General features: G+C 48.4%; 1 protein-coding gene across 10 annotated transcripts in view; it reads left to right on the top strand.

Annotated features, from left to right (window-relative positions):
* The window catches only part of MICAL2 (microtubule associated monooxygenase, calponin and LIM domain containing 2), a 231,702-nt gene that overhangs the window by 90,192 nt on the left and 113,797 nt on the right, over positions 1–27,713 (top strand). For all 10 annotated transcript variants that reach the window (XM_053560668.1, XM_053560664.1, XM_053560667.1 and 7 more), the window contains exons 4-15: positions 2,991–3,198; positions 6,722–6,838; positions 8,160–8,261; positions 11,846–12,001; positions 14,755–14,855; positions 19,081–19,338; positions 20,953–21,068; positions 21,902–22,028; positions 22,592–22,682; positions 24,447–24,594; positions 25,622–25,821; positions 26,101–26,207. In XM_053560668.1, coding sequence (XP_053416643.1) covers positions 2,991–3,198; positions 6,722–6,838; positions 8,160–8,261; positions 11,846–12,001; positions 14,755–14,855; positions 19,081–19,338; positions 20,953–21,068; positions 21,902–22,028; positions 22,592–22,682; positions 24,447–24,594; positions 25,622–25,821; positions 26,101–26,207 — 1,731 coding nt within the window. The remainder of the gene's footprint in view (positions 1–2,990; positions 3,199–6,721; positions 6,839–8,159; positions 8,262–11,845; positions 12,002–14,754; positions 14,856–19,080; positions 19,339–20,952; positions 21,069–21,901; positions 22,029–22,591; positions 22,683–24,446; positions 24,595–25,621; positions 25,822–26,100; positions 26,208–27,713) is intronic.

Genomic DNA, 27,713 nt, shown 5'->3' with positions numbered 1-27,713 from the left:
TTCTGATATTCTTGTTTGCACTTTTCCTTTGGGACTCCAGAGGCCCAGTGGAGTGATAGCTGGATGATGGAACATTTGCTAGGGGAAGGGGAATGTATTTTGTTAAGATAAGGTTTGCTCTCAGGCAGAAGGGAAGTTTCCAGATGCCTCTGCGTGTTGAAGAGTGAGGGGTGGGCACAGATCTCCTTGCCTGTTGCCTTGCTGGGGGTAGTCTCAGCCGTGTAGCCCTCCCCCCGTCCCCGTGAACTAAATATTATTCCCCTGCTTTTAGTCAGTATTGGTGCTTTTCATAAGATTTTGTTCGAATGAAAGGACCATTGCCGAGCAAAATTAGCTAGGTCATTTTGTGTCTTCCCTGGGGAGGGACCCTTGCCTTATTCAACATGCAATGTCCATTGAAGACCTTGTGTGCAACTTGTATAGAGGCCTGTTTTGTCACTTCTGCCTGTGTGGCCTCAGTGCCAACAGGACCAAGGTCACACCCCCTTTCCGGGCATTTAAGATCTTCCCCATCTGGCATCAGACTAACTCTCATCTCTTTCTCTTCTTGTCCTCTCTTCTCCCAAAGTTTCCTCTTCTCCGTCTACCTTGAACTTCTTCCTCTTTCTCTTTGAATGGGCTGTGCCCCCTGCTGAAATGTTCGTTTTTTTTCCTTCTTAAACCAGAAGCAATAGAGCATGGTAGGGTCTGGAATAAGACTACCTGGGTTTGAGTTCTGGCTTTGCCCCTTTCAGTCTATGAAACCATGAGCCCCAATCACTCAGCTGCTTTGTGCCTTGGTTTCCCCACCTGTGAAATGGGCACAATGTATAGCAGTACTTCCTTCTTATGGACATAATAATAATTCCTTAGATTTGTTGTGAGGATTAAAACTAAAACACATACAGCCCTCGAAACAATGTCTGGCACACAGCCCACATTTGATACATGTAGTAGGCTAAAATAGTAATAAGTTTTTTTTTTTTTTTTTTGTAGAGACAGAGTCTCACTGTACTACCCTCGGTAGAGTGCCATGGCCTCACACAGCTCACAGCAACCTCCAACTCCTGGGCTTAAGCGATTCTCTTGCCTCAGCCTCCCGAGTAGCTGGGACTACAGGCGCCCGCCACAACGCCTGGCTATTTTTTTGTTGCAGTTTGGCCGGGGCCGGATTTGAACCCGCCACCCTCAGTGTATGGGGCTGGCGCCCTACTCACTGAGCCACAGGAACCCTTCTCCGTGAAGTCTTCCCCAGCCTACCAGGCAGGATTAGTTTTCTCCCTTCTGGGCTCCACATAGATCTCCTAGTTTATTCACAAGTCGGAATTTATTTCACAAGTTGGAATTTCCCTCTAACCTGAGAGTTCCCAGAAGACAAGGGCTAGGTCTCAGCAGTAAGAATAATAACATTAGCACCGGTGCTCTGTGCCATGTGCTCTTTTTAATAGAATTTTTTATTAAGACATGATTTGCATGCTATACCATTGACACTTTTAAAGTATATAATTCAGTGGTTTTAGCATATGTACAAATTACACAACCATCTCTACTAATTGTAGAACATTCCTAAAGGAAACCGTGTCCGCGTAGCCGTCACTGCCCACTTCTCCCTGTCCCATTCCCTGACCCTTTCTGATCTACTTTCTGTCTTGTGGAATTTCCTCTGCGGACATTTCCTGTAAGTAGGATCATACACCACGTGTCTGGTTTCTTTCACGTAGCACAGTGCCTTCAAGGTTCATCCATCTATTACGACTTTGTTTCTTCTTAGAGCTGAATAATATTCCATTGTATGGACATACCACATGTTGTTTCTTCATCAGGTGATTGCCTGATGTTTCAGGGTTGTTTCTACTTTTGAGTTATCATGAATAATCTTGCTGTGAACACGCACGTGTAGGATTTTGTATGAACATGTTCTCATTTCTCTTAGGCGTATATACCCAGGAATAGAATTGCTGGTTCATATGGTACCTCTGTGTTTAACTTTTGCAGGAACAGCCAGCTTGTTCTAAAGCATCTGTCCCATTTTACATTCTCATCAGCAACATATAAAGGCTGCAGTTTCTCCATATCTTCACCCACACATGCGATTTTTATGACAGCCATCTTTATTGGTATGAAGTGCGGCCTAGCTCATGTAGCTTTGGTTTGCATTTTCCTGATGGCTAATGGTTTTGAGCATCTTTTCATGTACTTACTATTTGTACATCTTCTTTAAAGAAATGTCTATTTCAAATCCTTTGCCCATTCTTTAATTGGACTATTTGTATTTTTATTGTTGAGTTGTAAAAATGCTTTATATATTTTGGACCCGAGTCTCTTATCAGATGTACAATTTGCAAATATCTTCTCTCATCTGTGGGATTGCCTTGATACCAGTTTTTTTTTGGTTTGTTTGTTAGTTTGTTTGTTTCGTTTTTGGCCAGGGCTGGGTTTGAACCCACCACCTCCAGCATATGGGGCCAGTGCCCTACTCCTTTGAGCCACAGGAGCCGCCCCCTTGATACTGGTTTTTGAAGCACCAAAGTTTTAATTTTGATGAAGTCTATAATCAGTTTTTTCATGTGTTGCTTTTGATGTTGTATCTAAGAAACTATTGCCTAATCCAAGATCGCAAAGGGGTACCATATGCTTTTTAAATGTGACCTTATTTGCAATAACCCTGTGAGGAAAGAGCAGACACACTTCACAGATAAGGAAACTCAGCATCAAACACCAGAGTTGGGACTTAACCCAGTTCAGTTTGCATCTGAACCTCATGTGTATCTTCCTGTGCCTCCTCCCCAAGTCCCTTTACCTCTGTGTCCCTCCCAAGCCTTGGCACAGTGGCTGGTCCCTGCTAGGACCTTAGGTACCAGGCCTGGACAGATGCATGACAGGCCTAACAGGTGCACTGTTGGCACTTGCTGGCTGACTTGGGTTTTGTGCCTCACTACACTCCTGACTAGGGGTGCGTGTCTGTGATGCTAAAGGTGACTGAGGGTCTGTCTGCTCACTCATCTCCACAGTGTCTCATCATCGGGGGAGGACCATGTGGTTTACGCACTGCCATTGAACTTGCCTACCTGGGGGCCAAAGTGGTCGTGGTGGAGAAGAGGGACACCTTCTCCCGGAACAATGTGCTACACCTCTGGCCTTTCACTATCCATGACCTGCGGGGCCTGGGAGCCAAGAAATTCTATGGGAAGTTCTGTGCTGGCTCCATTGACCATATCAGTAAGTACGGCCACTGGTGGTACCCCATGAAGGGCAGGGCAGACTGTGGGTACTACGCATCTACGCACATGTAGGAGTCCCTGGATTGTTCCATCTTACAAGTCCCCTGGGGCTCCCTATGTCCAAATAACAGACATTCAGTGAAAGGGCTACATTAGGCCTTATCCAGGATCCATGCCATGTCCCACTAGGCTGTAAGCTCCATGAGGTCAGGGACTATTCATATCTTAATTACCAAACTAGCTATAAGGGTAGTAAAGAGGCTTGACACAAACCAGATGCTTGATAAACATCTGTGGGATGAATGAATGAAATACAAAAACAGAGGCAGAGGTAAATAGCATAGTCTCTACCCTCAGGGAGCTCACCAAAATTTTGCCAGTAACACAATGTGCTTTAATAGAGTTAGTCACACTTGCTAGAGGAATTCAGAGGAGACAGCCATGCAAAACCATTAAATGAGGCAGATAGTTGAGACGCTGTGTGCAAAGGAGTTTGGACATTATGGTGCCAGTGCTGGGGAGCCATGACAAGTTTTAGCACTGAGAAATAACTTTAAATATGTGTTTCTGACAGATCCCATACCAAAGCTTTTATAACTTCAGCTTTAAAAAGAGAGAGAACAACATGATGAAACTTTTGCTAGACTAGAAAGGGAACATGGATTTCAGGTCCTACCTCGGCCATCCCCGAATGCTTTTGCAGGACGAGATGAGTACCAAGGCCGTTCTGCTCAGTCATTGCTCAAGCCTGGGTCTCCCAGGGCAGATCTGTGTAGATAGGCTTTGGGGAGGGCAGCTTTGCAGAAAAGAGGTCTTAGCCATTTTTATACAGTTGACCCTTTGAACAACACAGGTTTGAATTCATACACACATATTTTTTTCCATCAAATGCAGGTTGAAAAAGCAGTATTTGTGTCAAGTGAAACACACACGTAAGGAGGGCTGACTTTTCCTGTGCTCAAGTTCTGTAGGGCCGACTGCAGAATAGACTGTAGAGCAAAGTCTCCCATGAAAGTCATGGACATCAACACTGCAGGGAGAAGTCAAGGGTTTGAGCAGATTTGGATACAAAATCTGTCTTTCCATTTCTGTCTGACTTGAGTCAAGTCCTTTACCCTCTCCAAGCCTCAGTTTCATTTCCTATAAAATGTAATTAATTCCTATCTCCCAGAATTGGTGAGATTACATGAGGTCAAGTTTGCACTATGTCTAGCATATAGTAGGTGCTCAGGGGTAAGGGGTGGGATGAGAAATTCTCCCCACAAAGCTGGGTTGCAGTTATCCAGCTACTGGGGTAAATCTGACCAATAAGTAGAAGACACAGTGAGTAAGAGGCAGCCGTGGTCCCCAGACTTTAGGATCTGAGCTGCTTCTCTCAACCCATGTTCTCCGTGGGGTGGTGGGTGAGAGCCCTGAGAACCATGTTCTTATGAGGACAAGACTTGATGGGAAAGGGTCTGGGGTTTGGGTGGTAACGGCTGGAGAGAATTATCAGCCACACGGGGTGTAATTTATTCAGACACAGGAGAATTTACCAGCAGTGGCCTCAAAGTTTATTCCCGCTTTGGGATGAGAAAATTCCAGGAGTCCAGCAGAAAGAAATTTGGATTTGCCCAGAAAGCTGCAGCATCAGCTTTCAGCGTGTTCTCCACCACCCACAGATGATTGTCTTTCGGTTACCAATTTAGAATGACAGCACTGAGCACCACATTGCCAATGAGTCTGCCTGAGAGACGCAGCTGGGTGCCGGCAGGCCTGGCGAGGGCCCTGGGCAGTGGGGCTGGCTTCTTGCCAGGGACCCCGCTTGCTCCTCTTTCGTGGGGCTCTCCTGTAACCCCTAGTCCTTGGAAACACTGCGGTGTGCAGGAGTCTAGAAATGAGACTGAGATGGTCGGCATGATCATTGTCAGGGGCAGCTCCAGTGCCAGTGACAAGGAAGGCAGGGAGAATTTATTGAGCCTCTATTTTGTGCTGGGACAAAATGGACTAGGAACTTGAAACCCTGAGGCAAGGTCAGGCCTCCCCTGGAAAGAAGGACCTTCATGGCAGTGGGTGGATTGGGGCTTTTAAGCCCCCACTGATTGGCTTCCTCTCAGCTCAGCATGTCTCCAGCCCCAGCTATGTCCTCCTGCTCAGCATTGCTCAGCAGTTCCCAAGTGTCCTGTGTTAGGGTCCTCCCCCGGGTCCCCTTGGTGCATTCCAAACCCCAGCACAGCCTCCTCGTTCTGAGCAGATGGCCTCCCTCCTGACTCTGGGAAAGAGAAGCCCTTGGCGGTGCTCTGCGGCCAGCCCTGCTTCCCTCCTCCGCCACCCAAGTACCATTCCTCGCTCACTCTGTGTCAGAGCAGAGCTGGCCACCTCCTTCCCCGCTGCCCCATCACGGAGTCTTCCTCCTGCTCACCTCACGCTGGCCCTCCTGCCCTCTGTTGTTTCACTGTTACCTCCCCCTGCCTCACAGTATTTATTCTAGAAAGAGGAAGTGTAGACCAAGTCTACACTTCCATTCACACTTTCTTCCATTGCTGTCCGAGTTCTCCCACCCACCATGCTAAAGAGATTTTTACCACGGTCTCCAGATGCTTCCTGACTGCCAAGTGCCCTGGCCTCTTGCCATCTACTTAGTCCTTAATCTCTCCATGGGATTTGATATTTGTGGTTCCTCCTCTTTTGGCTCCCAGGACTCCAGCTCAGGCCCTGTTATAGCTGTACCACCCCACCCCACCGTATTCCATCCATTCTGTTTTCCTATGTTCCCTCTGTTAGAGGGCGTGCTCCATGTCTCCTGTGCCTAGCGTGGCACCTGGCACCTGGCTCAGTAAATGCCAGCTGTGCTAGGCCCACTAAATACTCAGGGGCCCACAGAAGGCTAGAACTTCTCACTCACTCTGCAGGACAATCCTTGAAGCCATGTGCATTTGTGCTGAATGGCTGCAGACGAACTAGGGAAATGAGGTTCCAGGCATCGGGAGGGTTTCAGAGAGTAACTGGGACATGGACAGCCACAAACCAGCTTTGTCGGGAGAATTTCCCACCCACCCCTTACCCTGGTGACTAAGAACTGAGGGCCAGGCCCCATATAATGAGTCACTGATCGATGACTTGACTTCGGGCCTTCACTCACTGTCTACTCCTCTTTCCATCTTTATCTTACCAAACCCAGAGCCCAGCTCAGGAAGGAGGCTGGCCACGGAGCCTCCAGCTAGAGTAGGGCTTGGACCCGACAGACCTGCGTCCAGATTCTCATCTTGCTACTGTGTGACCTTGAACAAGTCACTTGGCCTCATTAAGCCTCAATTTCTCATTTGTGAAATGAGAATAATAATGATCCCAAAGGGCTACAGTAGGGGTTAAGAGAAAACACAAGAGTGTGGGCCCAGGGTTAGTACCCAAGAATGATCAATGCTATAGACTGCTGTGCTCCCAGATCCCTAAGCAGCAGTGGTTGTGTAGCACTCTGTGTGCAGGAGGCGCTAAATCCTTGCTCCTGACTGTTCTTTCCCTTCCCTTTTCCTTCCTAACAGGTATTCGCCAACTGCAGCTCATCCTATTCAAGGTGGCTCTGATTTTGGGTGTTGAAATCCATGTGAATGTGGAGTTTGTGAAAGTTCTAGAGCCTCCAGAAGATCAAGAAAATCAAAGTACAGTATAATTTTCCTTTTTTCTGTCTAGAAATCAGATATCGCAAGGTGGAAATCACATTTATAGCTTTCAGAGGATGTTTCCGTTAGAGTTATTTTTATTAGGAGCTGTTTGGCGTAATTCTGCTGAAGCATATTTTACCCTTTTCCACTAATGCTGTCAGCTCCCAGGAGATTTACTATGAAGCTGTTAAACCTACAGCCCGGTTGCCCTGCCCCCAGGGAAGGCTACTCTGGTGCTTGAAATCTGTCCAATAAGTAAAAGACATAGATTTGGTTGTTTGATGAAGTTCATTCACATGTTCTTCAAGCTGTTTGTGTCTTCACATGCAGAGATGTGGATACACTTGTCTGTACCCTTAGATATGTTAAAGTCCAGTAAAGGAAATGAAGCTTCTAGGGCAACTCTGACACAAGATTTAAGACACTCTCGGTATATGATATTTTAAAACTTCATTGAGGTATAATTTATAAACTATAAAACGTACTCATACAAGTATGTCTTCCTTTATACTGTTTCTCTTTTTTTACATGATTTTCGAAACTCTGATCTTTTATACACCATGAAGAGAGGTGGCTCAGGATGCCCCTGCTTCATCCTTACTGTCAACCTGCTGCTGCCTCGGAAGGGCTTAGAGTCTGGGACCAGCTCAGTGGCAGACACCTGGTCATCTTCAGCATAGGGTGCATCTGTGATTTCTCCCGTCCTCTGCCCAGAACATTTGAGAATTTAGGGGAGGCTCTAGTTAGTTCTTCTAGTGAGACAGCATTTGTTATTTAGCATTCAGAGTGTGCTATTAACTTTATTCAGACCTCCAGTGGTTGCTAAATCTTAATTATGTGTAAGCAGCCAGGCTTCACCTGAAAATGTGTTTATAAAAGGCAGCATGTTATTCAACAGAACATTTTGGGCATTCTGAGGATAGAAATTAAAGCTGATTTCATCACACCCTGTACCTTCTCTTGGGTCAGTTAGCAATAAAAGGCATGGAAGAATGTGAGGAGCATGAAGAGAACATGGTGGGATGTGCTCAGGGGAATCCGGAGCAAGCGAGACTAGTCTGAGAAGCAAGGAGGACAGGGTCCCAGCGAAGGCCAGGAAACCCAGGCACCGTGTCGGCCTCGCTGCTTTGCTTTGTCCTGGATTGGACTGATGGTCCAGGTTGGAGTATGAATCGGGCCTGCTCTTGGCCTCTCCCTTGGAGGCTCTCCCTGGGGTGCATACACCTCATTGCACAGTCCATTTCTTGGGGCCGACAGAGAAGGGGTATAAACACTCTTTCCATCTCTGCCAACTCATGTCATTTTTCTGTCCTGGTAGAAATCGGCTGGCGGGCAGAATTTCTCCCTGTAGACCATGCTCTGTCAGAGTTTGAGTTTGATGTCATCATTGGTGCTGATGGCCGCAGGAACACCCTGGAAGGTAAAGTCTTCTTGGAGCAGGGATAGAGGGATAGGAATGGGAGGGGATGCGTCCAAGAAGGTTGGAGGAAGGTGGGCAAGAGGGCAGCCACCACAGCTGGATGGGGGTCTTGATAGAGGGGCAGACAGTCCTATCCTTCCTTAGTAGAGTAGCCCATCCCCCTGTGTGGCTCAGCGTTAAGAGGACAGCCGTTTCTTTCTTTTTTTTTTAATTTATTTTTTTATTTTAAATCATAGCTGTGTATATTAATGTGATCATGGGGCACCATACATTGGTTTTATAAGCAGTTTTGACACATTTTCATCACACTGGTTAATACAGCCTTCCTGGCATTTTCTTAGTTAAGACAGTTATATTAACTGTGTTAAGACAGTTATATTCTACATTTACTAAGTTTCATGTGTACCCTTGTAAGATGCACTGCAGGTGTAATCCCACCTATCACCCTCCCTCCGCCCATCCTCAGGATGGGAAGAGGACAGCCATTTCATCCTGTTTGAACTTTGGTTTCCTCAATTATAAATAGCAGAATGCCCTCAGAGTGTTGTTATAAGGGCTGAGACAGGACTAGTATGTAAGAATGCTTTATAAAGTGCCCTGGAAAAACCATCATCCCTTTATTGAGTCCCTGCTGATGTGCAAGCCTGGGTGCTAATAAGTATGTCCATGCTTACTTCATCTAGAATAAATAAACATCTAGAATAAACTACTACTATGAGTGGTGGTAGTTTACTTTCAAGTACAATATTACTAATTTATACTTGAAGGAGGAGCCCGTCTCTTTTCATAACTTTGAGGCACACCCACTGCTTGGTAGTTAGGTGAGTCTTGCCAGACTGTCCAGGTAACAGGTGTGCCGCTCTGAGCTCCAAAGCTGGGAGCACAGGGTGCCTTCCTGGAGTAAGATCCAGGCAGGTTGAGGGGAAAACCCCATTGCCAGGAAGCACTCCAGTCACCTCCACCCCAGCTCTAAGACTAATCAGGCCGCAGGTGACACTAATTGACACCACTGGTGCTAACCAGAGGCCACAGGCTGCACACAGCATGGCCACGGTGGCATCTCTGAGATGAAGAGCAGTCCTCCTTTTTGCATTTACCCCTCAGGGTCACAGACTGCTCGTGCCTGCCTGGGGGACATGTCCTCTGAGGGCAGGACATACTTTCTGAAAGGGGCTTGGAAAACTCAGGATACCTGGGCTACCTGATGCAGAACCTTCCCCACTGCCCCACGGCCAGGGCTGTTGGCCAGTCGCCCTCCTTCCCTTCCACACCCACCTCCCCAATCTTGATAACCCACATTTGACAGGGGATTTTTAAGCTGCCAATCTGGATGTTGTACCATTAAAATGTATGGTCACTTTGCTGGTTTACTAAAAGTATAAGTTGGAATATTTGAAATCCACACTCCACTGCCAGCTTGAGTATAGTTCCACATTTCATGAACATGGAAAGAAGGCTGGGAAGGATGGAGCCCTTTGAGACAGTCAGGACCAGATGAGTGGCCCAGAGCAGGCTTTCCCATTATCAGTACCAGTGACACTTGGAGCCACCTAATTCTCCATCTTGGGGCATCCTGTGCACGGTAGGGCACTCAGCAGCGTCCCTGGCCTCTACCCACTGGACATGGGGAGCACCCCCAAGTGTGACAACTAAAAACATCTCTGCACATTGCTAAGTGGCCCTGGGGATGAAGTCACCCCCAGCTGAGAAATACTAGGCTAGAGATGAATGGTCATTTCTGATCCTTTGACAAAATGTCTAATGAAGGATGACGGGGGGGGGTATTGAACAGAAAGCTGAGGTTTTCAGTCAAAGAGATTTTTAACAGAGCAATTGAGAATCAGCGTGAGGCTGGAGTATGTGGTGGGAGCTATGTGGGAGCTTACCCAAGGTGTCTGAGGAGGGTGGTGATAGGAGAGTGTGCACCTGTAGACCAGCACCTAGAGTCCCGCAAAGTGCACAGTGTGCCTGGGACTGGGGGAACTCAGGGCTGCAGGCATGGTCAGGGGCCAGCAGAGGGTTTAGGAGGGAGATGCTGTGTTAAGAAGAGACTATGTGCTGTGATCCACCTGCAAGCCACTGCCATTCAAAAGCAATTTTAATATACATCATGGAAAACAATAAGAATTCTGAAGAATGAGTGCTAAATTAATTGCAAGTTAGAATTCTGTCAGTAGATGGAATACATTGTGTATTTGTTGAGTGCGTACTGAGTTCTGGTCCCTGGGAATTGATATGTCTTTCCTGGGGCTGCCCTAAAAAAGGTCCAAGCATTAAGTGGCTTGACCAGAAGAAATGTGTTATCTTACAGCTGTGGGAGGCCAGAAGTCCAAGATCAAGGTGTCTGTAGGGTCGCTTCCTTCTGAGGCTGTGAGTCAGAAATCCATTCCAGGCCCCGCCCTAGCTTCTCATGGTTTATTGGCAATCTTTGGTGTTCCTTGGCTTCCAGAAGCATCATTCCAAACTCTGCCTTTAACTTTACCTGGTGATTTAACTGTGTGTATTTGTTTCCAAATTCTCCTTTTTATAAGAACACTAGTCATATTGGATCAAGGCCCACCCTATTCTTGTATGACCTCATCTTAACTAACTCATTCCATCTGCCATGACTCTATTTCCAAATCACAAAGTTAAGTTCTGAGATATTAGAGGTTAGGACTTCAGCATATAACCTTCAGGGGTTCAGGGACATAATAAAACCCACAACAATAGGAGATACGAAGAAAGCTTGTTAAAATCTCTGTTCTGCAGGCCAGGCACAGTGGCTCACACTTGTAATCCTAGCACTCTGGGAAGCCAAGGTGGATGGATTGTTTGAGCTTATGAGTTTGAGACCAGCCTGAGCAAGAGTGAGCCTGTCTCTACTAAAAATAGAAAAAATTGAGGCAAGAGGATTACTTGAGCTCAAAAGTTGGAGGTTGCTGTGAGCTATGACGCCATGGCACTCTACCCAGGGCAACAGCTTGTGACTCTGTTTCAAAAAAAAAAACAAAAACAAAAAACCCTCTGTCCTGCAGAAATTCAATTGAATAATCCTACTTTTCAAAGGGGGTAAAACATGAAAAATGCTAAAAAAGTAGTTCTCACCCTTTAAGTTCAAAGTGCATGTGAGTCTCTCATGGTGTATCTAAGGACAATGCCTAACACATCTTTCAAAGGATGAACCCTGCAGTGAGTCTCTCATGGTGTATCTAAGGACAATGCCTAACACATCTTTCAAAGGATGAACCCTGCAGTGAGTCTCTCATGGTGTATCTAAGGACAATGCCTAACACATCTTTCAAAGGATGAACCCTGCAGTGACCTATTGGGAAAGATCACTTTAGTCTTTAGTTTGTTGAGGCCCAACCAGGACCTAGACATTTTAGAAGAGGACAAAGTTCCACTGGTTTCAAAAGACCCTGGTGACATGCTTCCTCCTTGGGAAGGAAACTTGACATCTCTGTTCCTATTCTCTAGAAATCCAGAATTTTGTCATCATGGGCTGGGGGAGCGGGGCATCTGAGAATAGATTTCTCAGTACTTTTTCAGTTTTTATACCAAATCCAGAAGATAGACCCACTTTTTCCTTTCTCCTCATGCAGGGTTCAGAAGAAAAGAATTCCGTGGGAAGCTGGCTATTGCAATCACCGCCAACTTCATAAACAGAAACAGCACAGCTGAGGCCAAGGTGGAAGAGATTAGTGGTGTGGCTTTCATCTTCAATCAGAAATTTTTTCAGGACCTTAAAGAAGAAACAGGTAGGACCGTCACCTTTCTCCCAGCCAGGCCACTGTCCAGAGTTTCTAAAGTTCACAGAGGGACATGCTGCCTTTCTGGGTTCTGGGAACTGGAGAAACTCACTCTGATGGAGTAGAGGCTTAGGACAGGTGATTAGTGGCAGAATTCCTTCAAAGACAAGAGAGATTCTTGAGAGAAGATTCTGGATGTTGTGCATGGAAAGCAATAGTAGAGATTTGCACAGTTGACATTTGTTAAGTGCCCACTGTATGCCAATTCTCAGCATTATAGGGTCAGAGCGGCTCCCTGTCCAGTGAGGACTATCCACAGACCACCTTAAGGCAAGAGATTAACACCATATCCGAGGTTATTGTGACACTTGGGGGGCATGCTGGGGAGGAGCCAGCACCTGCGGGTGGGATCTGAAGAAACCTGGGTGCCTTTGTGCAGTGCAGCAGCCGCACTGCTTCAGGAAGGACCTCCAGGGCCACCCTGGGAACGTGACGCTTCCTGACATCCGTTGTCACCCAGCCATGGGACTAGAGGATAGAATATTCACCGAATGCCTATTCCATGCCAGGGCCTGAGACAGGGTAGTGAGCAAAACAAAATCCCTCTCTCCTGGAACTTATGTTATTCCAGAGGGGTAGGCAGTCAGGAAGCAAGTAAGCGGCGTATCATCAGGAGGTGACAGCTTGGTAGGGAAAACAAAACAGGGGGCGTGGAGGAGAGGGATGCATCACCCGTTCCCAGCGAAGGTGATTCCAGAGTTTTTCCTTTCCTTTTAACTGACTAAAAAGATATACTTCTTTTTGAAAAGGCAGTGTTAAACAAAATCCTTATAGCAAAAGTAAATCATCCACGATCTGACCCCTCATGCAGGAGCATTCTCAATGGGGCCCTGTTCTGTGCTCTCCACCTGCGTACTTCGCACAGGGCTCTCGCTCCGCTCATAGCATCTGTGCTCTCAGCTTTCCTCAGCCAGTGTCACTTCCTCCGCCAGTGTTTACATGATCTTCCTGATGGTCCGTTTCAAGGGCCAGGGGCCGCAGAATGTCTCATCAAATAGACACATTGTCACGGCCTAAACATTTAAACCAGGGATGGGCAAACTGTGGCTGGCCACATGTTTTTTGTATGGTCTTGGGCTGAGAATGGCTTTCTATTTTTAAAGGGCTGAAGAAAAGAAAAAAAAATCAAGAGAATAATCTTTGTGACACGTGCAAATTATATTAAATTCAAATCTCAATGTGCAAAAGGAAGGTTGATGGTGACACAGCCATGCCCGTTTATGTGCATTGTTGTCTGCGGCCACTTCCACCATGAGTGGCTGTGACAGAGACCATATGGCCCATAAAGCTAAATATATTTACTATCTGGCCCTTTACAGAAAAATTTGCTGACCTCTGATGCAGGCCTTTCAGTTACTTACTGTTATAGATAAAGCTGCTTCTGTTAAACGCTTTCTTTCAGATTATTTTGTAGAACTGGGAGTAAGATTGCACCTCTTGCTAGCTGCAATAATGTGTGCCCCTCACATGGTCCTCCGAGTTGCACCCCAGTTGCATCATTTTATTAAAAGTTTTAATCTTTCCTCCCAGCATGTACTGTGTTTTTGAATGATTTAAGAGTGCTCCAGCCCTCCTTTCCCTTCAAAAACTAAGAACATAAATACTTACACCACCAAATATAAATTATGACAGGACATTGAGTGTGTTTTCCCACATGTTTCCGAGAGTTTCCTTTAAGCTCACTGTGCTTGTCGCCTTTAGCCATTGTTTCACAGCGGTGCCCTCACACAGCGACAGCTGTGAATTTCCTCTGATTCTCCTGGGGGCCCTCTGCACGGATGGCTGTTTCCTATTTAACTGTAATAAAGCTGTTGCTATGGTTACCCAGCACGCCTTGTGTTGAATGCTGGCCTGTCACCGTGCCCTGTGTCTTTTCCTTTCTCTCCCTTCAAATAAACTGAGGCAGGCCTTCTCAAACTTGAAGGTGACTCAGCCTACCTGGAGAACGTGGTAAAACACAGAATTCTGGCTCTGTCCCCAGGGTTTTGATTCAGTAGGTCTGGGCTGAGTCCTTGATAATTTGCATTTCTATTAAGCTCTCCTTTGCTGCTGCTCTTGCTGGCCAGGGACCACCCTTTGAGAACCAGAGAGCTAACCGCTCCTCTCACAGTTTGGGTTTTAAATGCAGAAACCTAGTTTACAAAATATTTTGTGGTTGGTGGAAAGGGCAATAAAATACAACTTGGCCACATAACCTGAGTTGTTCCTACCACCCCAACTTGGGTTTTTACATGTAAATAGGGAAATGGTAGAAACATTCTTTAGCATAATCTTTGCAGAATTCTCAGAAGCTCCAGGCAGCTGTGGCCACACGGATAGCACGGTGGACAGGACTTAAGAGTCAGATCCCAGCTCTGTTGTTGCTTAGATGCCATAACCATGGCTGGCACTTGGCCTTTCTATAACAATTACCTAGCTCTACCTTAGAAATACAGGTCTGTAATCCCTATGCACATTGTGAGTTTTAAAAGAAATAATGTCTTAATGGGACAATAAAAGCTAGCTGCTTGACTTGGGTAAATTCTGGCACTTTATTTTCTCTTTTCCAGCAAGAAAAGAGAAAGTTTTTATGTCTTAAAAACTTGTCTAACATGAGTATGCTGTGGATAAATAATGAGACCTGCAATGAGGCAAAGTACAGTTTCTGGTGCCCGGTTGGTACAAGCAAGAAATACTGAGTCCGTGAACGCTTCTCTTTTCAGGGATTGATCTTGAGAACATTGTTTACTATAAGGACTGCACCCACTATTTTGTCATGACAGCCAAGAAGCAGAGCCTGCTTGACAAAGGTGTCATCAAAAACGTACGTACCTCTTGGCTGGGATTTCCCAACTGTCTTTCCCTTTGTGACCTGGCTGGCAGCATCAGCAGTTGTGGGAGCAGTTTCCTACCAGAAACTGAGCAAAGAGAGAAGAGGGAAGGGGCCCCCAGCCCACCACCTTCCTTGCCCTGAGGTTGTACGAGTGTTGGATAAAGAAGTCCACGTCAATTCACGCAGAGAGGTCTCTGCAGAGGGTACCTGGTGGTGTTAACGTACATCAGCTAAGCCCTTCCCTGCCCGAGACTCATTCAGCCCTGCCCTTCTCTGGGAGGTTACATGTCATTTGGAGGCAGGTAAAGTCTTTTTGTCCCAGATGCTTTCACTTGTGAATATCACCCCTGTGAACCTTCATCATGGTATGGGGGGAAACTAACTTTTCACACAGTCAGAAAGTCGCAAGCCACATACTAACTCAGGATTGGCAGGGTGAACCTCAGTTGTGTCATCTACAAAATGGGAAAGACAGTTTACTTCTGAAAGGGTTCTCAGAAGGAACAAATAAACACATACACACGCTGTACTCACACACGTACATATGCACCCATACACACACAGCACCGAGCATAGTGCGGGCACATGGTGGGTTGTAGACTCCCTCTGTGACTTCTCAGCCTTGTCTGGACACCTGCTTTTCTGTCCTGCTGGCTCCCCGGCCTCTACTTCATGGCTTTGCTGCTTCATGCTTTGACGTAGACAAGGCTGGAAAGAAGAAACACGCAAAGTGTGGGGCAGGTTTTCAGCCCTTCCAGAGCCCCTGCTATCACAGCCACTGCTGCTGCATCCTCAAGATAAGGATCGTGCAGCCCCAGGTCAGCCTGCTGCAGGCGTGCCAGCCTGGAGCCCGTTCATCACTGCTCATCAGAGAAGAATGTGCCTAGCTTCTCGCCTGCATGCGCTGGCAGCTGCAGGCAGCATTAGTAACCGGCCCTCCCCTGGGCCACCTCCCCCTCAGCTCAGGTCTTTGCTGAGCACCTGGCTTGTGAGTGGAGACTATGGACATGGGCTGGGTGAAGCTGCTAAGCACCCCCTACCCACTATGGGCCATGGGCTTCAACATATGGTGCCCTCCTGCCAACTGGCCAGTCTAGGGGAGAGGGAGCCCCTTTTCCCCCCTGCCCCACAAGCATCCCTCTCAAAGGCGCTGCCTCAGTCCGGAGCTGCCTAAGTCAGAGGATGCAGGGGCAGTGGGCACCTGGCAGAGGTGGGGCCGGGCAGGCAGGCAAAGTTTGATGGGTTTCATGTTTCATGTTACCCCAGCCTCCTGGGATGTGAAGGTCACCTTGGCCATTTGCCCAGGCAGTGACATGTTCTCATGGACACTTGGTTCCTTGGTAATGCCAGAGCCCCTCTAGGCCCCTGGGTGTCCTCACCAAGGCCTTTGCCTCTCCCTTAAAGGACTGAAGGGCATCTCCTGAGCTGGCACTGAGGGGTCTTGAGGTACACAACAGGAACTCTCTTATAGAAAGCAGAGGCCTTTTCCTCCCCCCACCCCATGACCTTAATTGTCATTAATTGTCCTCATATGGAGAGGGAAGGAGGGAGAGGGGTGGGGCCTTGGTGCGTGCCACACCTTCTGGGGGCAAGACATGATTGCAAGAGGGACTTTACCTAACAAATGCAATCAGTGTAACCCGGCTTATTGTACTCTCAATGAATGCCCAACAATAAAAAAAAAAAAAAAGAAAGCAGAGGCCTTAGGCTGGACATGGGGGATGCCTATTTGGACCAGCAGCTGTGGTCTGAGCTCCCAGGCACACTCCGTAGCATTTGCCTGGCCCATCTTCTCTGAGCCACTTAAACTTACAAGAGAATGTCAAATCCTCTGCATCTTCCTATAGACACAACAGAGGATGCTGAGTAAATGTTTGTTGACCGACTGACTGACCTATGAGTAAGAAGTTCCCCTTTCCTGCTTCCCCATCTATTCCAACTACTCTCCGGGCTTCTTTGAATGGTTGATAAAGGGGGAATAAAGTTTCTTCTCCAGAAACCAGAATACCTTTGGGCTCCCAGCTGTGTCTATTTTTCTATTCACCACCAGGAGGGTGACTCATCCCAGAATCTTCCTGGAACCTTGCCTCTGCTGGCCGCTCATGTGTAGGCTGGGATTCCTGGGCCAGCAGGCCTGCTCTAGGCACAATGGGGGAAGCTTAGCTGCTTGATGGGTGAGGCAGGGGACAGGTGCCTGACCCGCGGCCTCCCACTGCGATGCCCTCCAACCCCCATGTGGAGCATACGGGCATTACCCTGCCAACTTCCAGCCTCTCCCCAGGGTGACACTTGGGGAGGCTGCTCTTCTCATGCTCATTTTCATTGCTTCCCTCTCCACTGCCCACCTCTCTGTACCACAGGCCTGAGGCGAGTGGGCCCAGATGCATTCCCATCCCTCCTTTGTTTTAATGCAGGATGACTCCTGGGCTTGCCTACTTCACTTAGATCCCTGTTTCCTGTCTCTTTCCCCCACATTTGTCCCTCTCAACCTGTTCTTACCCTGTCCCTGTGGTTCAGTGCCTCCTGCTGTCCACCCGTTCACCTGGGACCCCCTCAAGAGCCCCAGGGCAGCCCCCGGTCATGTGGGCTCTGATCCAGGCCCAGCCCAGAGGCCTGTCCCCTTTGCCAGGTCCCCACGCTCCCGGGCAGGCCTCAACACCAGGCATTTTAATGTTACCCAGCCCCTTCAGGGATGTTGTTTTGAGGAGGGGTGTGCTGGACACCTCCCACTCACTCATCCCTCATCTCTCTGCACACCTCCGGGGACGGAAGGGAGCGTCTGACAGCAGCAAAAGGGATCAGACAAAACACCAGGTAACAGGTCCTCTGTCCTGGACACGGGCTCCCAGGTCAATGCTGGGCACAATGTGGGTGATATGGTTCAGATGCAATTTTAGAATTTCCAGAACAGGGTATTTGAAATTGTGGCAATTCAGGAAATTAAGACAATAGGTGGCTGTGGATGAAACTATCCCTTTAAGACCTCTCAATGGTGGTACCTCGGGTGGATCTGGGCTGTGCTTCAGCTACACCATGTTTTGTGCCATCGTGAATTACTGGGGGCAGGAATTGCCATTCATGGAGCACTTCCCACATGTAGGCATGGGGTTAGGGATTTCACACATACAGTCTCATCCCATCTCCATGTGACTTTGTCAAGTAGATTTTGTTATGATCAATTTACAAATGAGAAAATGGAGACTCAGAAAAGTTAAATAACTCGCCCAACTTTGTAACTAATAAGCCGCAGAGGTAGACCTGTTGCCATTGCTGACTCTAAAATCTGTATTCTCTGTTGAAATTCCTGCATGGGACAGGTCTTTTAGAATTTAGTGCCAGGAAAAATTGCCTCCCACCCCCAGGTGTCTATGATTTTTGTGTCACCTTTGAGAAAGGTGGTTTCTTTAGTCTCTTTAGCCACAAAATGAGCAGCGTGGACTTGGGATGTTCCATATGTTCTTGCTTTCTTCAATCCCTGACATCCTGTGCTTCATTGCCACTATCCCTGCAGGATGGATCTCCTAGACCTCTAACACAGGGTCCTCCACCTCCAACAGGGAAGTCAACACCAAAAGCAAAGCCAAGCTTTGAGCAGCCCTAGGTCTGTCAAGAAAAGGGGTCACTGATTCTGGAGAGAAAATCTGAGTTCTGCTGAGTGCCTCTTTCTTCCTGGTCTTGTTTGACCACTAAACACGGCATGTCTGGACCACGTTAGCTTAGCTCAGTTCATTATAAAGTCGCACTTACTGAGGTGCCCTTTATCTCTTAATTGTATTGGAAGTTGCTGTGAGAACCAGCCATGTGAAATGTGCTTGTTGCTTGCTCCAAGACTGTTATCAAGGACACTGTTCATTACAACTCTCGGTGTTCTCTGTTGAAATTCCTCCATGAGACAGATCTTTTAGAATTTAGTGCCAGGAAAAAATTGCCACCCCTGAGGAATTTCTATGCTTCCTTCTTTCGGATAAGGAAAGCCCTGTGACATATCACATTTCCCTTGTGCCCTGGATGCCGGGAAGCTCAACGCTAAATCTGATGCTTAATCACACTCATGCTAACCCTCACAGCTGGCTTCCTCTGTTCCGTCGGCTCCGATTTTCTACTTTTGCTTTGATCAACCTCACTGTCTAGATCCATCCCAAGTCCTTTTGCCAAGTGGGTCTGCACGTTAGCCCTGTAGAGGGCAGTAGCCTCACTGTGCTTTGATCTTCCCCAGGACTACATCGACACAGAGATGTTGCTGTGTGCGGAGAACGTGAACCAAGACAACCTGCTCTCCTATGCCCGGGAAGCTGCCGACTTCGCTACTAACTACAAGCTGCCATGCTTAGACTTTGCTAGGAACCACTATGGGCAGCCTGACGTGGCCATGTTTGACTTCACCTCCATGTACGCCTCTGAGAATGCAGCCCTGGTGCGGGAGCGGCAGGCACACCAGCTGCTTGTAGCCCTCGTGGGTGACAGCTTGCTCGAGGTACCGCCCGTGCAGGGAGCCCCCTTCATTTCTGCTTCATTTCTGTGCAGGGAGCCCTTCATTACCCTGCTGCACGAGGGCAGATACTACCTGCATTGATGTTCTGGCAGGCAGTATCTGCCCTCATGCAGCAGGGGAAAGACAGGCTCTCAGGCAGGTGGCAGGACTCTGCCGAGCCCATCCTGGCCTCCAAGCCTGCCCTGCTAACTTCAGAGGATCCCTTTCTGCCAGCGTGTAGGTGGGAGAGCTTTCTCTTCCGTCCCTGGTTCTTCTGCACTGACTTCCTTGTTGAAGTACAATGTTGGGCAGCCCTGGTCTGGACCACAAGGGCTGTTCTTCTCAGACCGGGCGGACACTCAGCTGGCCCAAGGCTTCTTCCTCATGTGGATGGCCCTTTGTGGCCTATTGACCGGAAAATTATGTAAGAGCCAGAGAAGTGTATAGGCCCTGAAATCCAGAAAATCTGCAAGTGCAAGGAGTCTTAGATTAAATAAATATTTTCAGAAGGGATAAATTTGTATCATTAATGCATTAAGCAATGATCAAAAATGTTTATGTATTTATCCCAAGTTAAAAGACAAATTCCAAGCCCTACTTACAGTGCTCCTGGAAGACGTTAGTTAGCACTTAGCAATGAACTAGGCTTGGGGCACTATTGTGCATGGCCTGGAAGTGAAACTCCTTGGTGAGCATTCAGCACCCTCCTGCTCTGCCCAGCCTCCCTCCCCCGACACTCCTGTGCTCTATGCTACACCTGAACCAGGTGGCTGTTCTTCCTTCAGGCTCCAGCATTTTCCTGCGACCATGCCTTTGTTCACACTATCCCCTAATGGATTAAGATCAGAATGCTATCCATTCTTCAAAACTGGTTTAATGCAGCTCTCTCTTTTTTTTTTTTTTTTCCCTTGAAACAGGGTCTTGCTCTGTTGCCCAGGTGTGCAGTGGCCTGATCATAACTCACTACAGCCCCAAACTCCTGGGCTTAAGTGATTCCCCTGCCTCAGCCTCCCGAGTAGCTGAGACTATAGGGACCACCACAACACCTGGCTCATTTTTCTCTTTTTTATAGAGACAAGGTCTCACTGTGTTGCTCAGGCTGGTCTTAAATTCCGCCTTATGCGATCCTCCCACCTTGGCCTCCCACAGTGCTGGGATTGCAGGCGTTAGCCCCTGCACCTGACCTGGGCTCTTCTATCTAATGTCCATCTCCCTCTGTCAGTGTGGGAGTCTCCTTGCTTTTTCTGAGCCCTAGAACAGTTTTTTTTTTTTCTTTTTTTTTTTATTGTTGGGGATTCATTGAGGGTACAATAAGCCAGGTTACACTGATTGCAATTGTTAGGTAAAGTCCCTCTTGCAATCATGTCTTGCCCCCATAAAGTGTGACACACACCAAGGCCCCACCCCCCTCCTAGAACAGTTTGCCATACCTGTGTCATGTCACTCTTTACATTTGACTTTGTGCTACTGTTTGAGCCTATGGCGAATACTTGTAGGTAGCAGGGTCCTTGCCCTGTCTCCTCTCTATCCCTCCTTGCACAGGCCTGGCCGTCAGTGTGTGCTGGGACAGTGGGAGATCAGAGAATCAACCAGAGTTTTGCACGTTTTCTTTTGTAGCCATTTTGGCCCATGGGCACAGGGTGTGCCCGTGGCTTCCTGGCAGCCTTTGACACAGCATGGATGGTGAAGAGCTGGAGCCAGGGTTGCTGTCCCCTGGAGCTGCTGGCTGAGAGGTGAGTTCTGACAGCAGGGCTGCTACCTGGGGGGAGGGCCATGTCAAAGGCACAGGCAGGAGAAACGATAAGATCACCTGTCAGGGGACCAGGTGACTCCTGGATATTCCTAGAGCTTCTGCCCCTCCAGTCTGCCTTCCCTCATGTGGCCTGATTCCATCACCAGGGTCTCCAAGGACAATTTCTTCATCACAGTCTCCCTTTTTCAGTCCCTCTCTCAGGCCCTAGATGCCAAAGAGAAAGCCTTCATGTGGGGTGGCCCTCGAGATGGGGCTCCCCAACATTGCTTACTCATTCAGGAGCCAGAGGTTTTAAGGAAGTCTTCCAAGGCAGTGCTGACTCTCCTGCCCTGGATGGCAGTTGAGTTCTCTGACCTCCCAGGCCTCTCCCAGTGCTGAGATCCTGGGCTTCCTCCCAGACCCCTGCTGCTGGCCACGTGCCTGTGACACCTGGTAGGTGAAGGAAGTCAGAGTTGGCGGGTGGCAGCAGCCCTCTGACAGTTTTCGGTGTGGAGACCTGTGGTCATGGGGAAAGGAGGCAGTGTGGCTCCTTGTGGTTACAGGAAAACCATAGGTCACCATGCCACCAGCCCTGCACCCCTGTTTCAGCCAGGGCAGGAGGCCTGCATCCCCACCACAGAAGAAACCCCCTTCTCTCAGTCCCTTTGACCATTCCCCAACTTTGCAGACCTCAAGAACCTTAGGTGTCATCTATCTCAGGGAAGGGTTTGTACAAACACATCCAAGAAGCCCTTGAACCTGAGGAATGGGAGTGAGGGCGGGCTGAGGCCTGAGATGGCAAGGCCTGAACTCTGGGCTCCCGCCTCCCTCCAGGGAAAGTCTTTACCGGCTGTTACCTCAGACGACCCCAGAGAACATCAACAAGAACTTTGAGCAGTACACGCTGGACCCAGGGACGCGGTACCCAAACCTCAACTCAAACTGTGTCAGGCCCCACCAGGCAAGTCCACCTCTGGGCCCTGTCTGTGTCACTGTGCTCTGAGCGGTAGGAAGGGGGTCATATCACATAAATTCTGGCTGATTTCTGGGACTGAGGGCAGGACCAGTTCTTCTCCCTGGTACAGGAAGCATTCCTCATCACCCTCAGGAGAGAACTAGAGCTCGTGGGGATAAATCTGTGCACATATTTTCATATATCAATTTGTCACTGTGCATATGTGTTGCTGATCAAACTCCTCTTAAATAATCTACTCAGCCAAGCATTCCCTCTCCTCTCCTGGAGACCATTTTTTTTCCCCACTGACTCAGAGCCCTCAAACCCCCAACCTTTCTGGTCAATAGAATTAGAGAAAGGTGTGAGTTTTTCAATTAAGCCAATTACATACACACAAATTAGTCACATACATTCATTCTTGGCACCCCACATTTGGGTGGGTGATTGAGGTCCCTTGCTCTATGACTTGTGCCCTTAGCAAGGGAGAAGGGCGGCAAGCACTGAGTTTAGAGGCCCTGAGGCAAGGATTTGAGGGAACTGGTAGACAAGCACGTCTCTCTTGCTCTTAGGTAAAGCACTTATTCGTCACGAAGGAGCTGGACCACTACCCTCTCCAGAGACAGGGCTCATTGAGAAGATCCATCAGCCTCTCCAGGCAGGGTAAGTGGCCCTCCTGGGCCCTGGCCAGGTGGCCAGGGGGTGCTTTGCAGGGAGGAGGCCTGCCCAGTGGTGGCTGTCATGACACATGCTCTGCAGCCAGCCCTGCTCTGCTGTTGCTCTCCCCTCCCCTCCCGTCCCCTCCCCTTTTGCTTTGAAGGACATGATTTCCCCCTTGTCTGTAAGTGACTTAAATCCAGGGTGGCTGTAAAGTTCAGGGGAGATTTGAAATCACATGCTATTTTAAACTGCACATGAACTTTGTGGCCACCTTTTTTTGTGAGACAGAATCTCACTATGTCCACCTCAGTAGAGTGCTGTGGCGTCACAGCTCACAGCAACCTCAAACTCTTGGGCTTAAGCGATTCTCTTTCCTCAGCCTCCCAAGTAGCTGGGACTACAGGCGCCTGCCACAACACCCGGCTATTTGTTTGTTGCAGTTGTCATTGTTGTTTACCAGGCCCAGGCCAGGTTTGAGCCCACCAGCCTTGGTTTATGTGGCCGGTGCCCTACCCACTCAGCTGTGGGCACCAAGCCATGGCCACCTTTTATAACATGTTATAATCCTTGTTTTTATAAGCCTCTATTTTCAGCTGTACAGTTTTTTTAATTTATTTATTTTTATTGTTAAATCATAGCTGTGTACATTAAGATGCACCGTAGATGTGGCCCCACCCATTACCCTCCCTCCACCAAATTCTTATTATAACCAGCTAAGTTTGAGGTTTTAGGAGAGCTCGAGCAGGCGGCTCTCCTCTCTGCACTCTAGTTTCCTCTTCTGTGAAACTCAGATAACACCTACTCATGGTGTCACAGTGAGGGCTGATGGAGTTACTCCGTGCTGAGAACTCAGCACAGCAAATGCGAACCATCCAGCTCTTTCAATGGGGCTCGTTTTCATTTTACTGATATTTTTAGGATGGGGGTCTTGTTTTCCCAACTGGGTAACAAGCTTCATGTGTGCCACTCTTCTGCTGACCCTCCTGGGCCCAGTACTCAGAAGCAGGGGGAGGGAATGGCTAGCGCGTAACCCCTGGGCACCCTGCTCTGCTCAGGACCCTGCCCTGCCTACAGACCTCTCTGGCCTCCTGCCCCTGTCCAGCCCTGGCATCCTCCCCTCCCCCAGGGCATGCTCACCTGTGTTCCTCCCTGTCCCCACGCCCCATGTGCCCTCCCACTACACGTGTAATACACCATCTCAGGGCCACACAGACATGGCAGGGTTTCCTAGATTCTTTACCACTGCCATAGTCCTTTCTGTCCTCCTGGAATGATGAATTCCGACACTCTTCAAGAACCAGCTCAAACACGCCTCCCCCACCCCATGTCACTTTCTTCGGAGAGCTCTCCTTCTGAGGGACAAACCCAGGCAAAGCTGCTCCCATGCTCCCAAAGCACCCTGTCTCTCCCTCCATTGTAGCACCGTGTCATCATCACCCCTGTCTCTGTCTGACTTCCCCACTAGATCAGCGTGTTGTCACAGGGTCTGTGTTCCTAGCATCTCACCTGGCCACAGCAGCTGGAGGGACTCTGCTACCAGAGAGCGTGCTTCCTGTCCAAACATCCTGCGCTCCCATGCCCCTCTTGACCCCACCCCCAGGCAGCAACAATCAGCAGACTGCACTCACGCCAATGGCTCCTGCCCTGGCCCCTCACCTGGCTGCCACTTCTCCTGGTCCCCAGCCATGACGGCAGTGGGAGGGGATCCCCAGGATGAGCTGCCTGAGATTTCCCCAGCACCTCACTGCCTGCCTTTCCTTCCTGCAGAGTCAGACATCCGGCCCAACAAGCTCTTAACCTGGTGCCAGCAGCAGACCGAGGGCTACCAGCACGTCAATGTCACCGACCTGACCACATCCTGGCGCAGTGGCCTGGCCCTTTGTGCCATCATCCACCGCTTCCGGCCTGAGCTGATGTGAGTCTGGGGCCACCTGGACCCCAGAGATGGGAGATGCCAAGGCTGCTCCGCTGGGTGCAGAATCTTCACGGACTTGGTTCAATATTCCTCTTCACATGATTTAGACTTGAGTGTTTTCCTTAAATTTGTTCTTTCCTCATTGCGCTGATTACTCTGTCAGCAATGTTTGGCCTGTGCTGCTCATACATGAGGGTAAAAATTGGCTCAGGCATGGTGATTGCACTCTCCAGTACCTCCAGTGACCACGCTCTGAAAATCTGAGCATTTGTACTTTGACGCTTTGTCCTCAACAGAGGGCTGATGGGCAAGACCTAATTCTGGGAACTGGTTGGAGGGTTTTACAGAATTAAAATCCATGAGTTGTGAGCCCTTGGGCAAGCCCGGTACTTTCCCTGAGCTTTAGATTCTTCATCTATAGACTGGGAATATATCAAGGCCATTATTAGGAAGATCAGATTATGTTAGTGGAAACACATTATCATGTACAAAGCACACAACGCATTTATATTAGAATCAACAGCAGTATAGTCTCACACCCATGTGTAAACCCACCAAAAAGACAGAGAGGAAACTTAGCAACGGGTTGTCACTTTGTGCCTTTAGGAAGTGAGGTTGCCTTGAGAAGGGGATGGGACTCTCACTTTTGGTTTTATATGATATATATAACCTGATTTTCCTTACAAGATGCCCATGTTACTTTTGTAATTTAAAAAAATGTATAAGGGAAATATTGAAACGTAAAGTAGCCCCTACATTTTCCAAAGAGATTTCAGTTGTTTTATGGTGGTTTCTGGCCCACAGCACTGACATTATCAAGGTCCCCGACTTGGTAACTCCTTGAGTGAAAGGATGGGGTTAGCACCTTCTGGTGTTGCAGGGGGTGAGAATTGCGGGTAGGGGCTGGGGTTGCTGCTCTTTTGCCCTTCCCCACCCCTGCTGATGGCAGGGTGGTCACTGGTAGCACTCAGCTTGTCCTACCCCCACCTCCTCTCCCTGAATTTTCTACTTGGTTTGGATTTTCTAGCAACTTCGACTCTTTGAATGAAGATGACGCTGTGGAGAACAACCAGCTGGCATTTGATGTGGCTGAGCGTGAGTTTGGGATCCCTCCAGTGACCACAGGCAAAGAGATGGCATCAGCACAGGAGCCAGACAAGCTCGGCATGGTCATGTACCTGTCCAAGTTCTACGAGCTCTTCCGGGGCACCCCGCTGAGGCCTGTGGGTAAGGACCTGGGTGGAGGCTTTGCTCAGCCCCTTGAGCCATCTCTGTCCTTGTGCCCAAGCCTCACTATACCTCAAACTACTGTCCTCTGTTCTGGGGCAAAATAGTGACCCCCCTCACCCAGACCCTGTGTGTTTAAGGGCATCTGTGTGCCATTTATATCTTTAGCTTAGGGTGAGGGAATTATTTTAGAGAGACCTTGTGACAAGGACAGCCTCTGTTGTAGCATCCTCCTGGGCCCAGGATCTCAATCTCAGTTGTGTTGTTATTTCCCAACAGATGTTTGGCGCAGAAATTATGGAGACAATGATGACCTGAACTTGGCTAAATCATCCATTTCTAACAACTATCTCAACCTGACATTTCCAAGGAAGAGGACCCCACGAGTACGTTTTGGCCTGGTTTTTATTTTATTTCTCATTGCATGTGAGTGGGGTCTGAGGAACAGAGAATTGCACATTCTCAGTCTGTTTCTGCTGATAAGTTACACAGACCAAGTGCTCCCCAAAGATGTGAGTAAAACCAGGTGTAGGGACTTGAGTGTTTTTGGAAGTTCTCCCTATCACCATGGTGACAGGAAGGGTGCGGCAGGGAGCAGAGAGGAGCACTGGTGAATATGTCTAAAAGTGAATCAGAACAGCCCTGCCTCCTGCGGGACAGGAATGAGAGGAGTCCCCACTTTGCTAAGCAGATCAGATGAGAAACACGTGGCTGTCAGTGTGCTGGTGGAAGTGTGTGGTGAGGATGCTACATTACACATCTGCTTCATTGGTTTTTATTCGTTCATTCAACAATGTTTGTTGAGTTCTACCAGCTTTGGGGCCATAGTTTTTGTTTTTGATGCGGGGAGCAAATGTGCAGAAGTAAATAATATACAAACCTTGCTTTTGAAGAGCTTGGAGCCTAATAGAAATGTTCCCAAACTTTCTCAATTCATGGCACCCTTAATATCTCTGTAATTCTTTCCATGGTGCCCCTCGATCAAAAGAAATAGCTAACAGTTCCATGTATTAAGTAGTCAAGCCCAAATAACTTAGTAGGTGCTGGATGGACATCATTGTCTTTCTCTAGACAATTTAAAATATCTGGTGGCAGCTCTGTGAGTTCACCACAGTGTCACAAGATGCCTTGGTACACAGTTTGGGAATCATGTGCCTTATAAGCAATTACAATTTTATTTGAATGACAGCATCTCAGTAGGAGGTGTCATGCAAGTTTTCTTGCTGAATGTGCTTGTTTTGCAGATAAAAATGGAGGCCTAGAGAGGCTAGGTACCTGGGTCAAAGGTTGTACTGTATTGCTGTGCCCCTCCCCCCACTCATGCTTCCTTTACCAGTAATTAGTCTGTTCATTAAAAGTCATTTATCATGTACGCAGTGATAGGGCGTGCAGAAGTGATGTGAGGCCTGACCTTAGAACCCCGTTGGGGAGATTAGATGTCAGAAAGATAGGAGACTGAGGACCAAGGGTTAGAGCCTTGGGGATAAGAGAACTTGAGGGGCTCTCGGGGGCAGAGCAGCCAGGGAAGAAGATAGAGACAGGGCAGCTGGTGAGGTGGGGGACATCAAGAGCCCCGGGAGCAGAGTGGTTCTGTACGGTGGGCCTGGAAGACAATGCCAGCTGTTCCCTGGGGGGTCATCCAGGGTGAGGGCTGAACAAAGGCTGTAGGGTATGGATGAGCTGGGGCAGGAGCAAATATCAGCATATGGGGGCTGGCAAGAGGATTTCTAAGGTGGACCGTGGGAGCAGAGGAGAAAAGATGGGTCAAGGAAAATGAGGCCAGCATGATGCCACTGGCTGGCTCAGGACAGAGTACTTGTGATTACCCACCCAGAGCTTGCCTTTCGTCTCCAGGACAGCAAGGCATCTCCACTGACATGCAGTGGGCTGGA

Source organism: Nycticebus coucang, chromosome 14 (genome assembly GCF_027406575.1).
Source record: "Nycticebus coucang isolate mNycCou1 chromosome 14, mNycCou1.pri, whole genome shotgun sequence".
In the NCBI taxonomy this organism is placed as follows: domain Eukaryota; kingdom Metazoa; phylum Chordata; class Mammalia; order Primates; family Lorisidae; genus Nycticebus; species Nycticebus coucang.
This window is presented reverse-complemented; position numbering and strand designations above follow the sequence as displayed.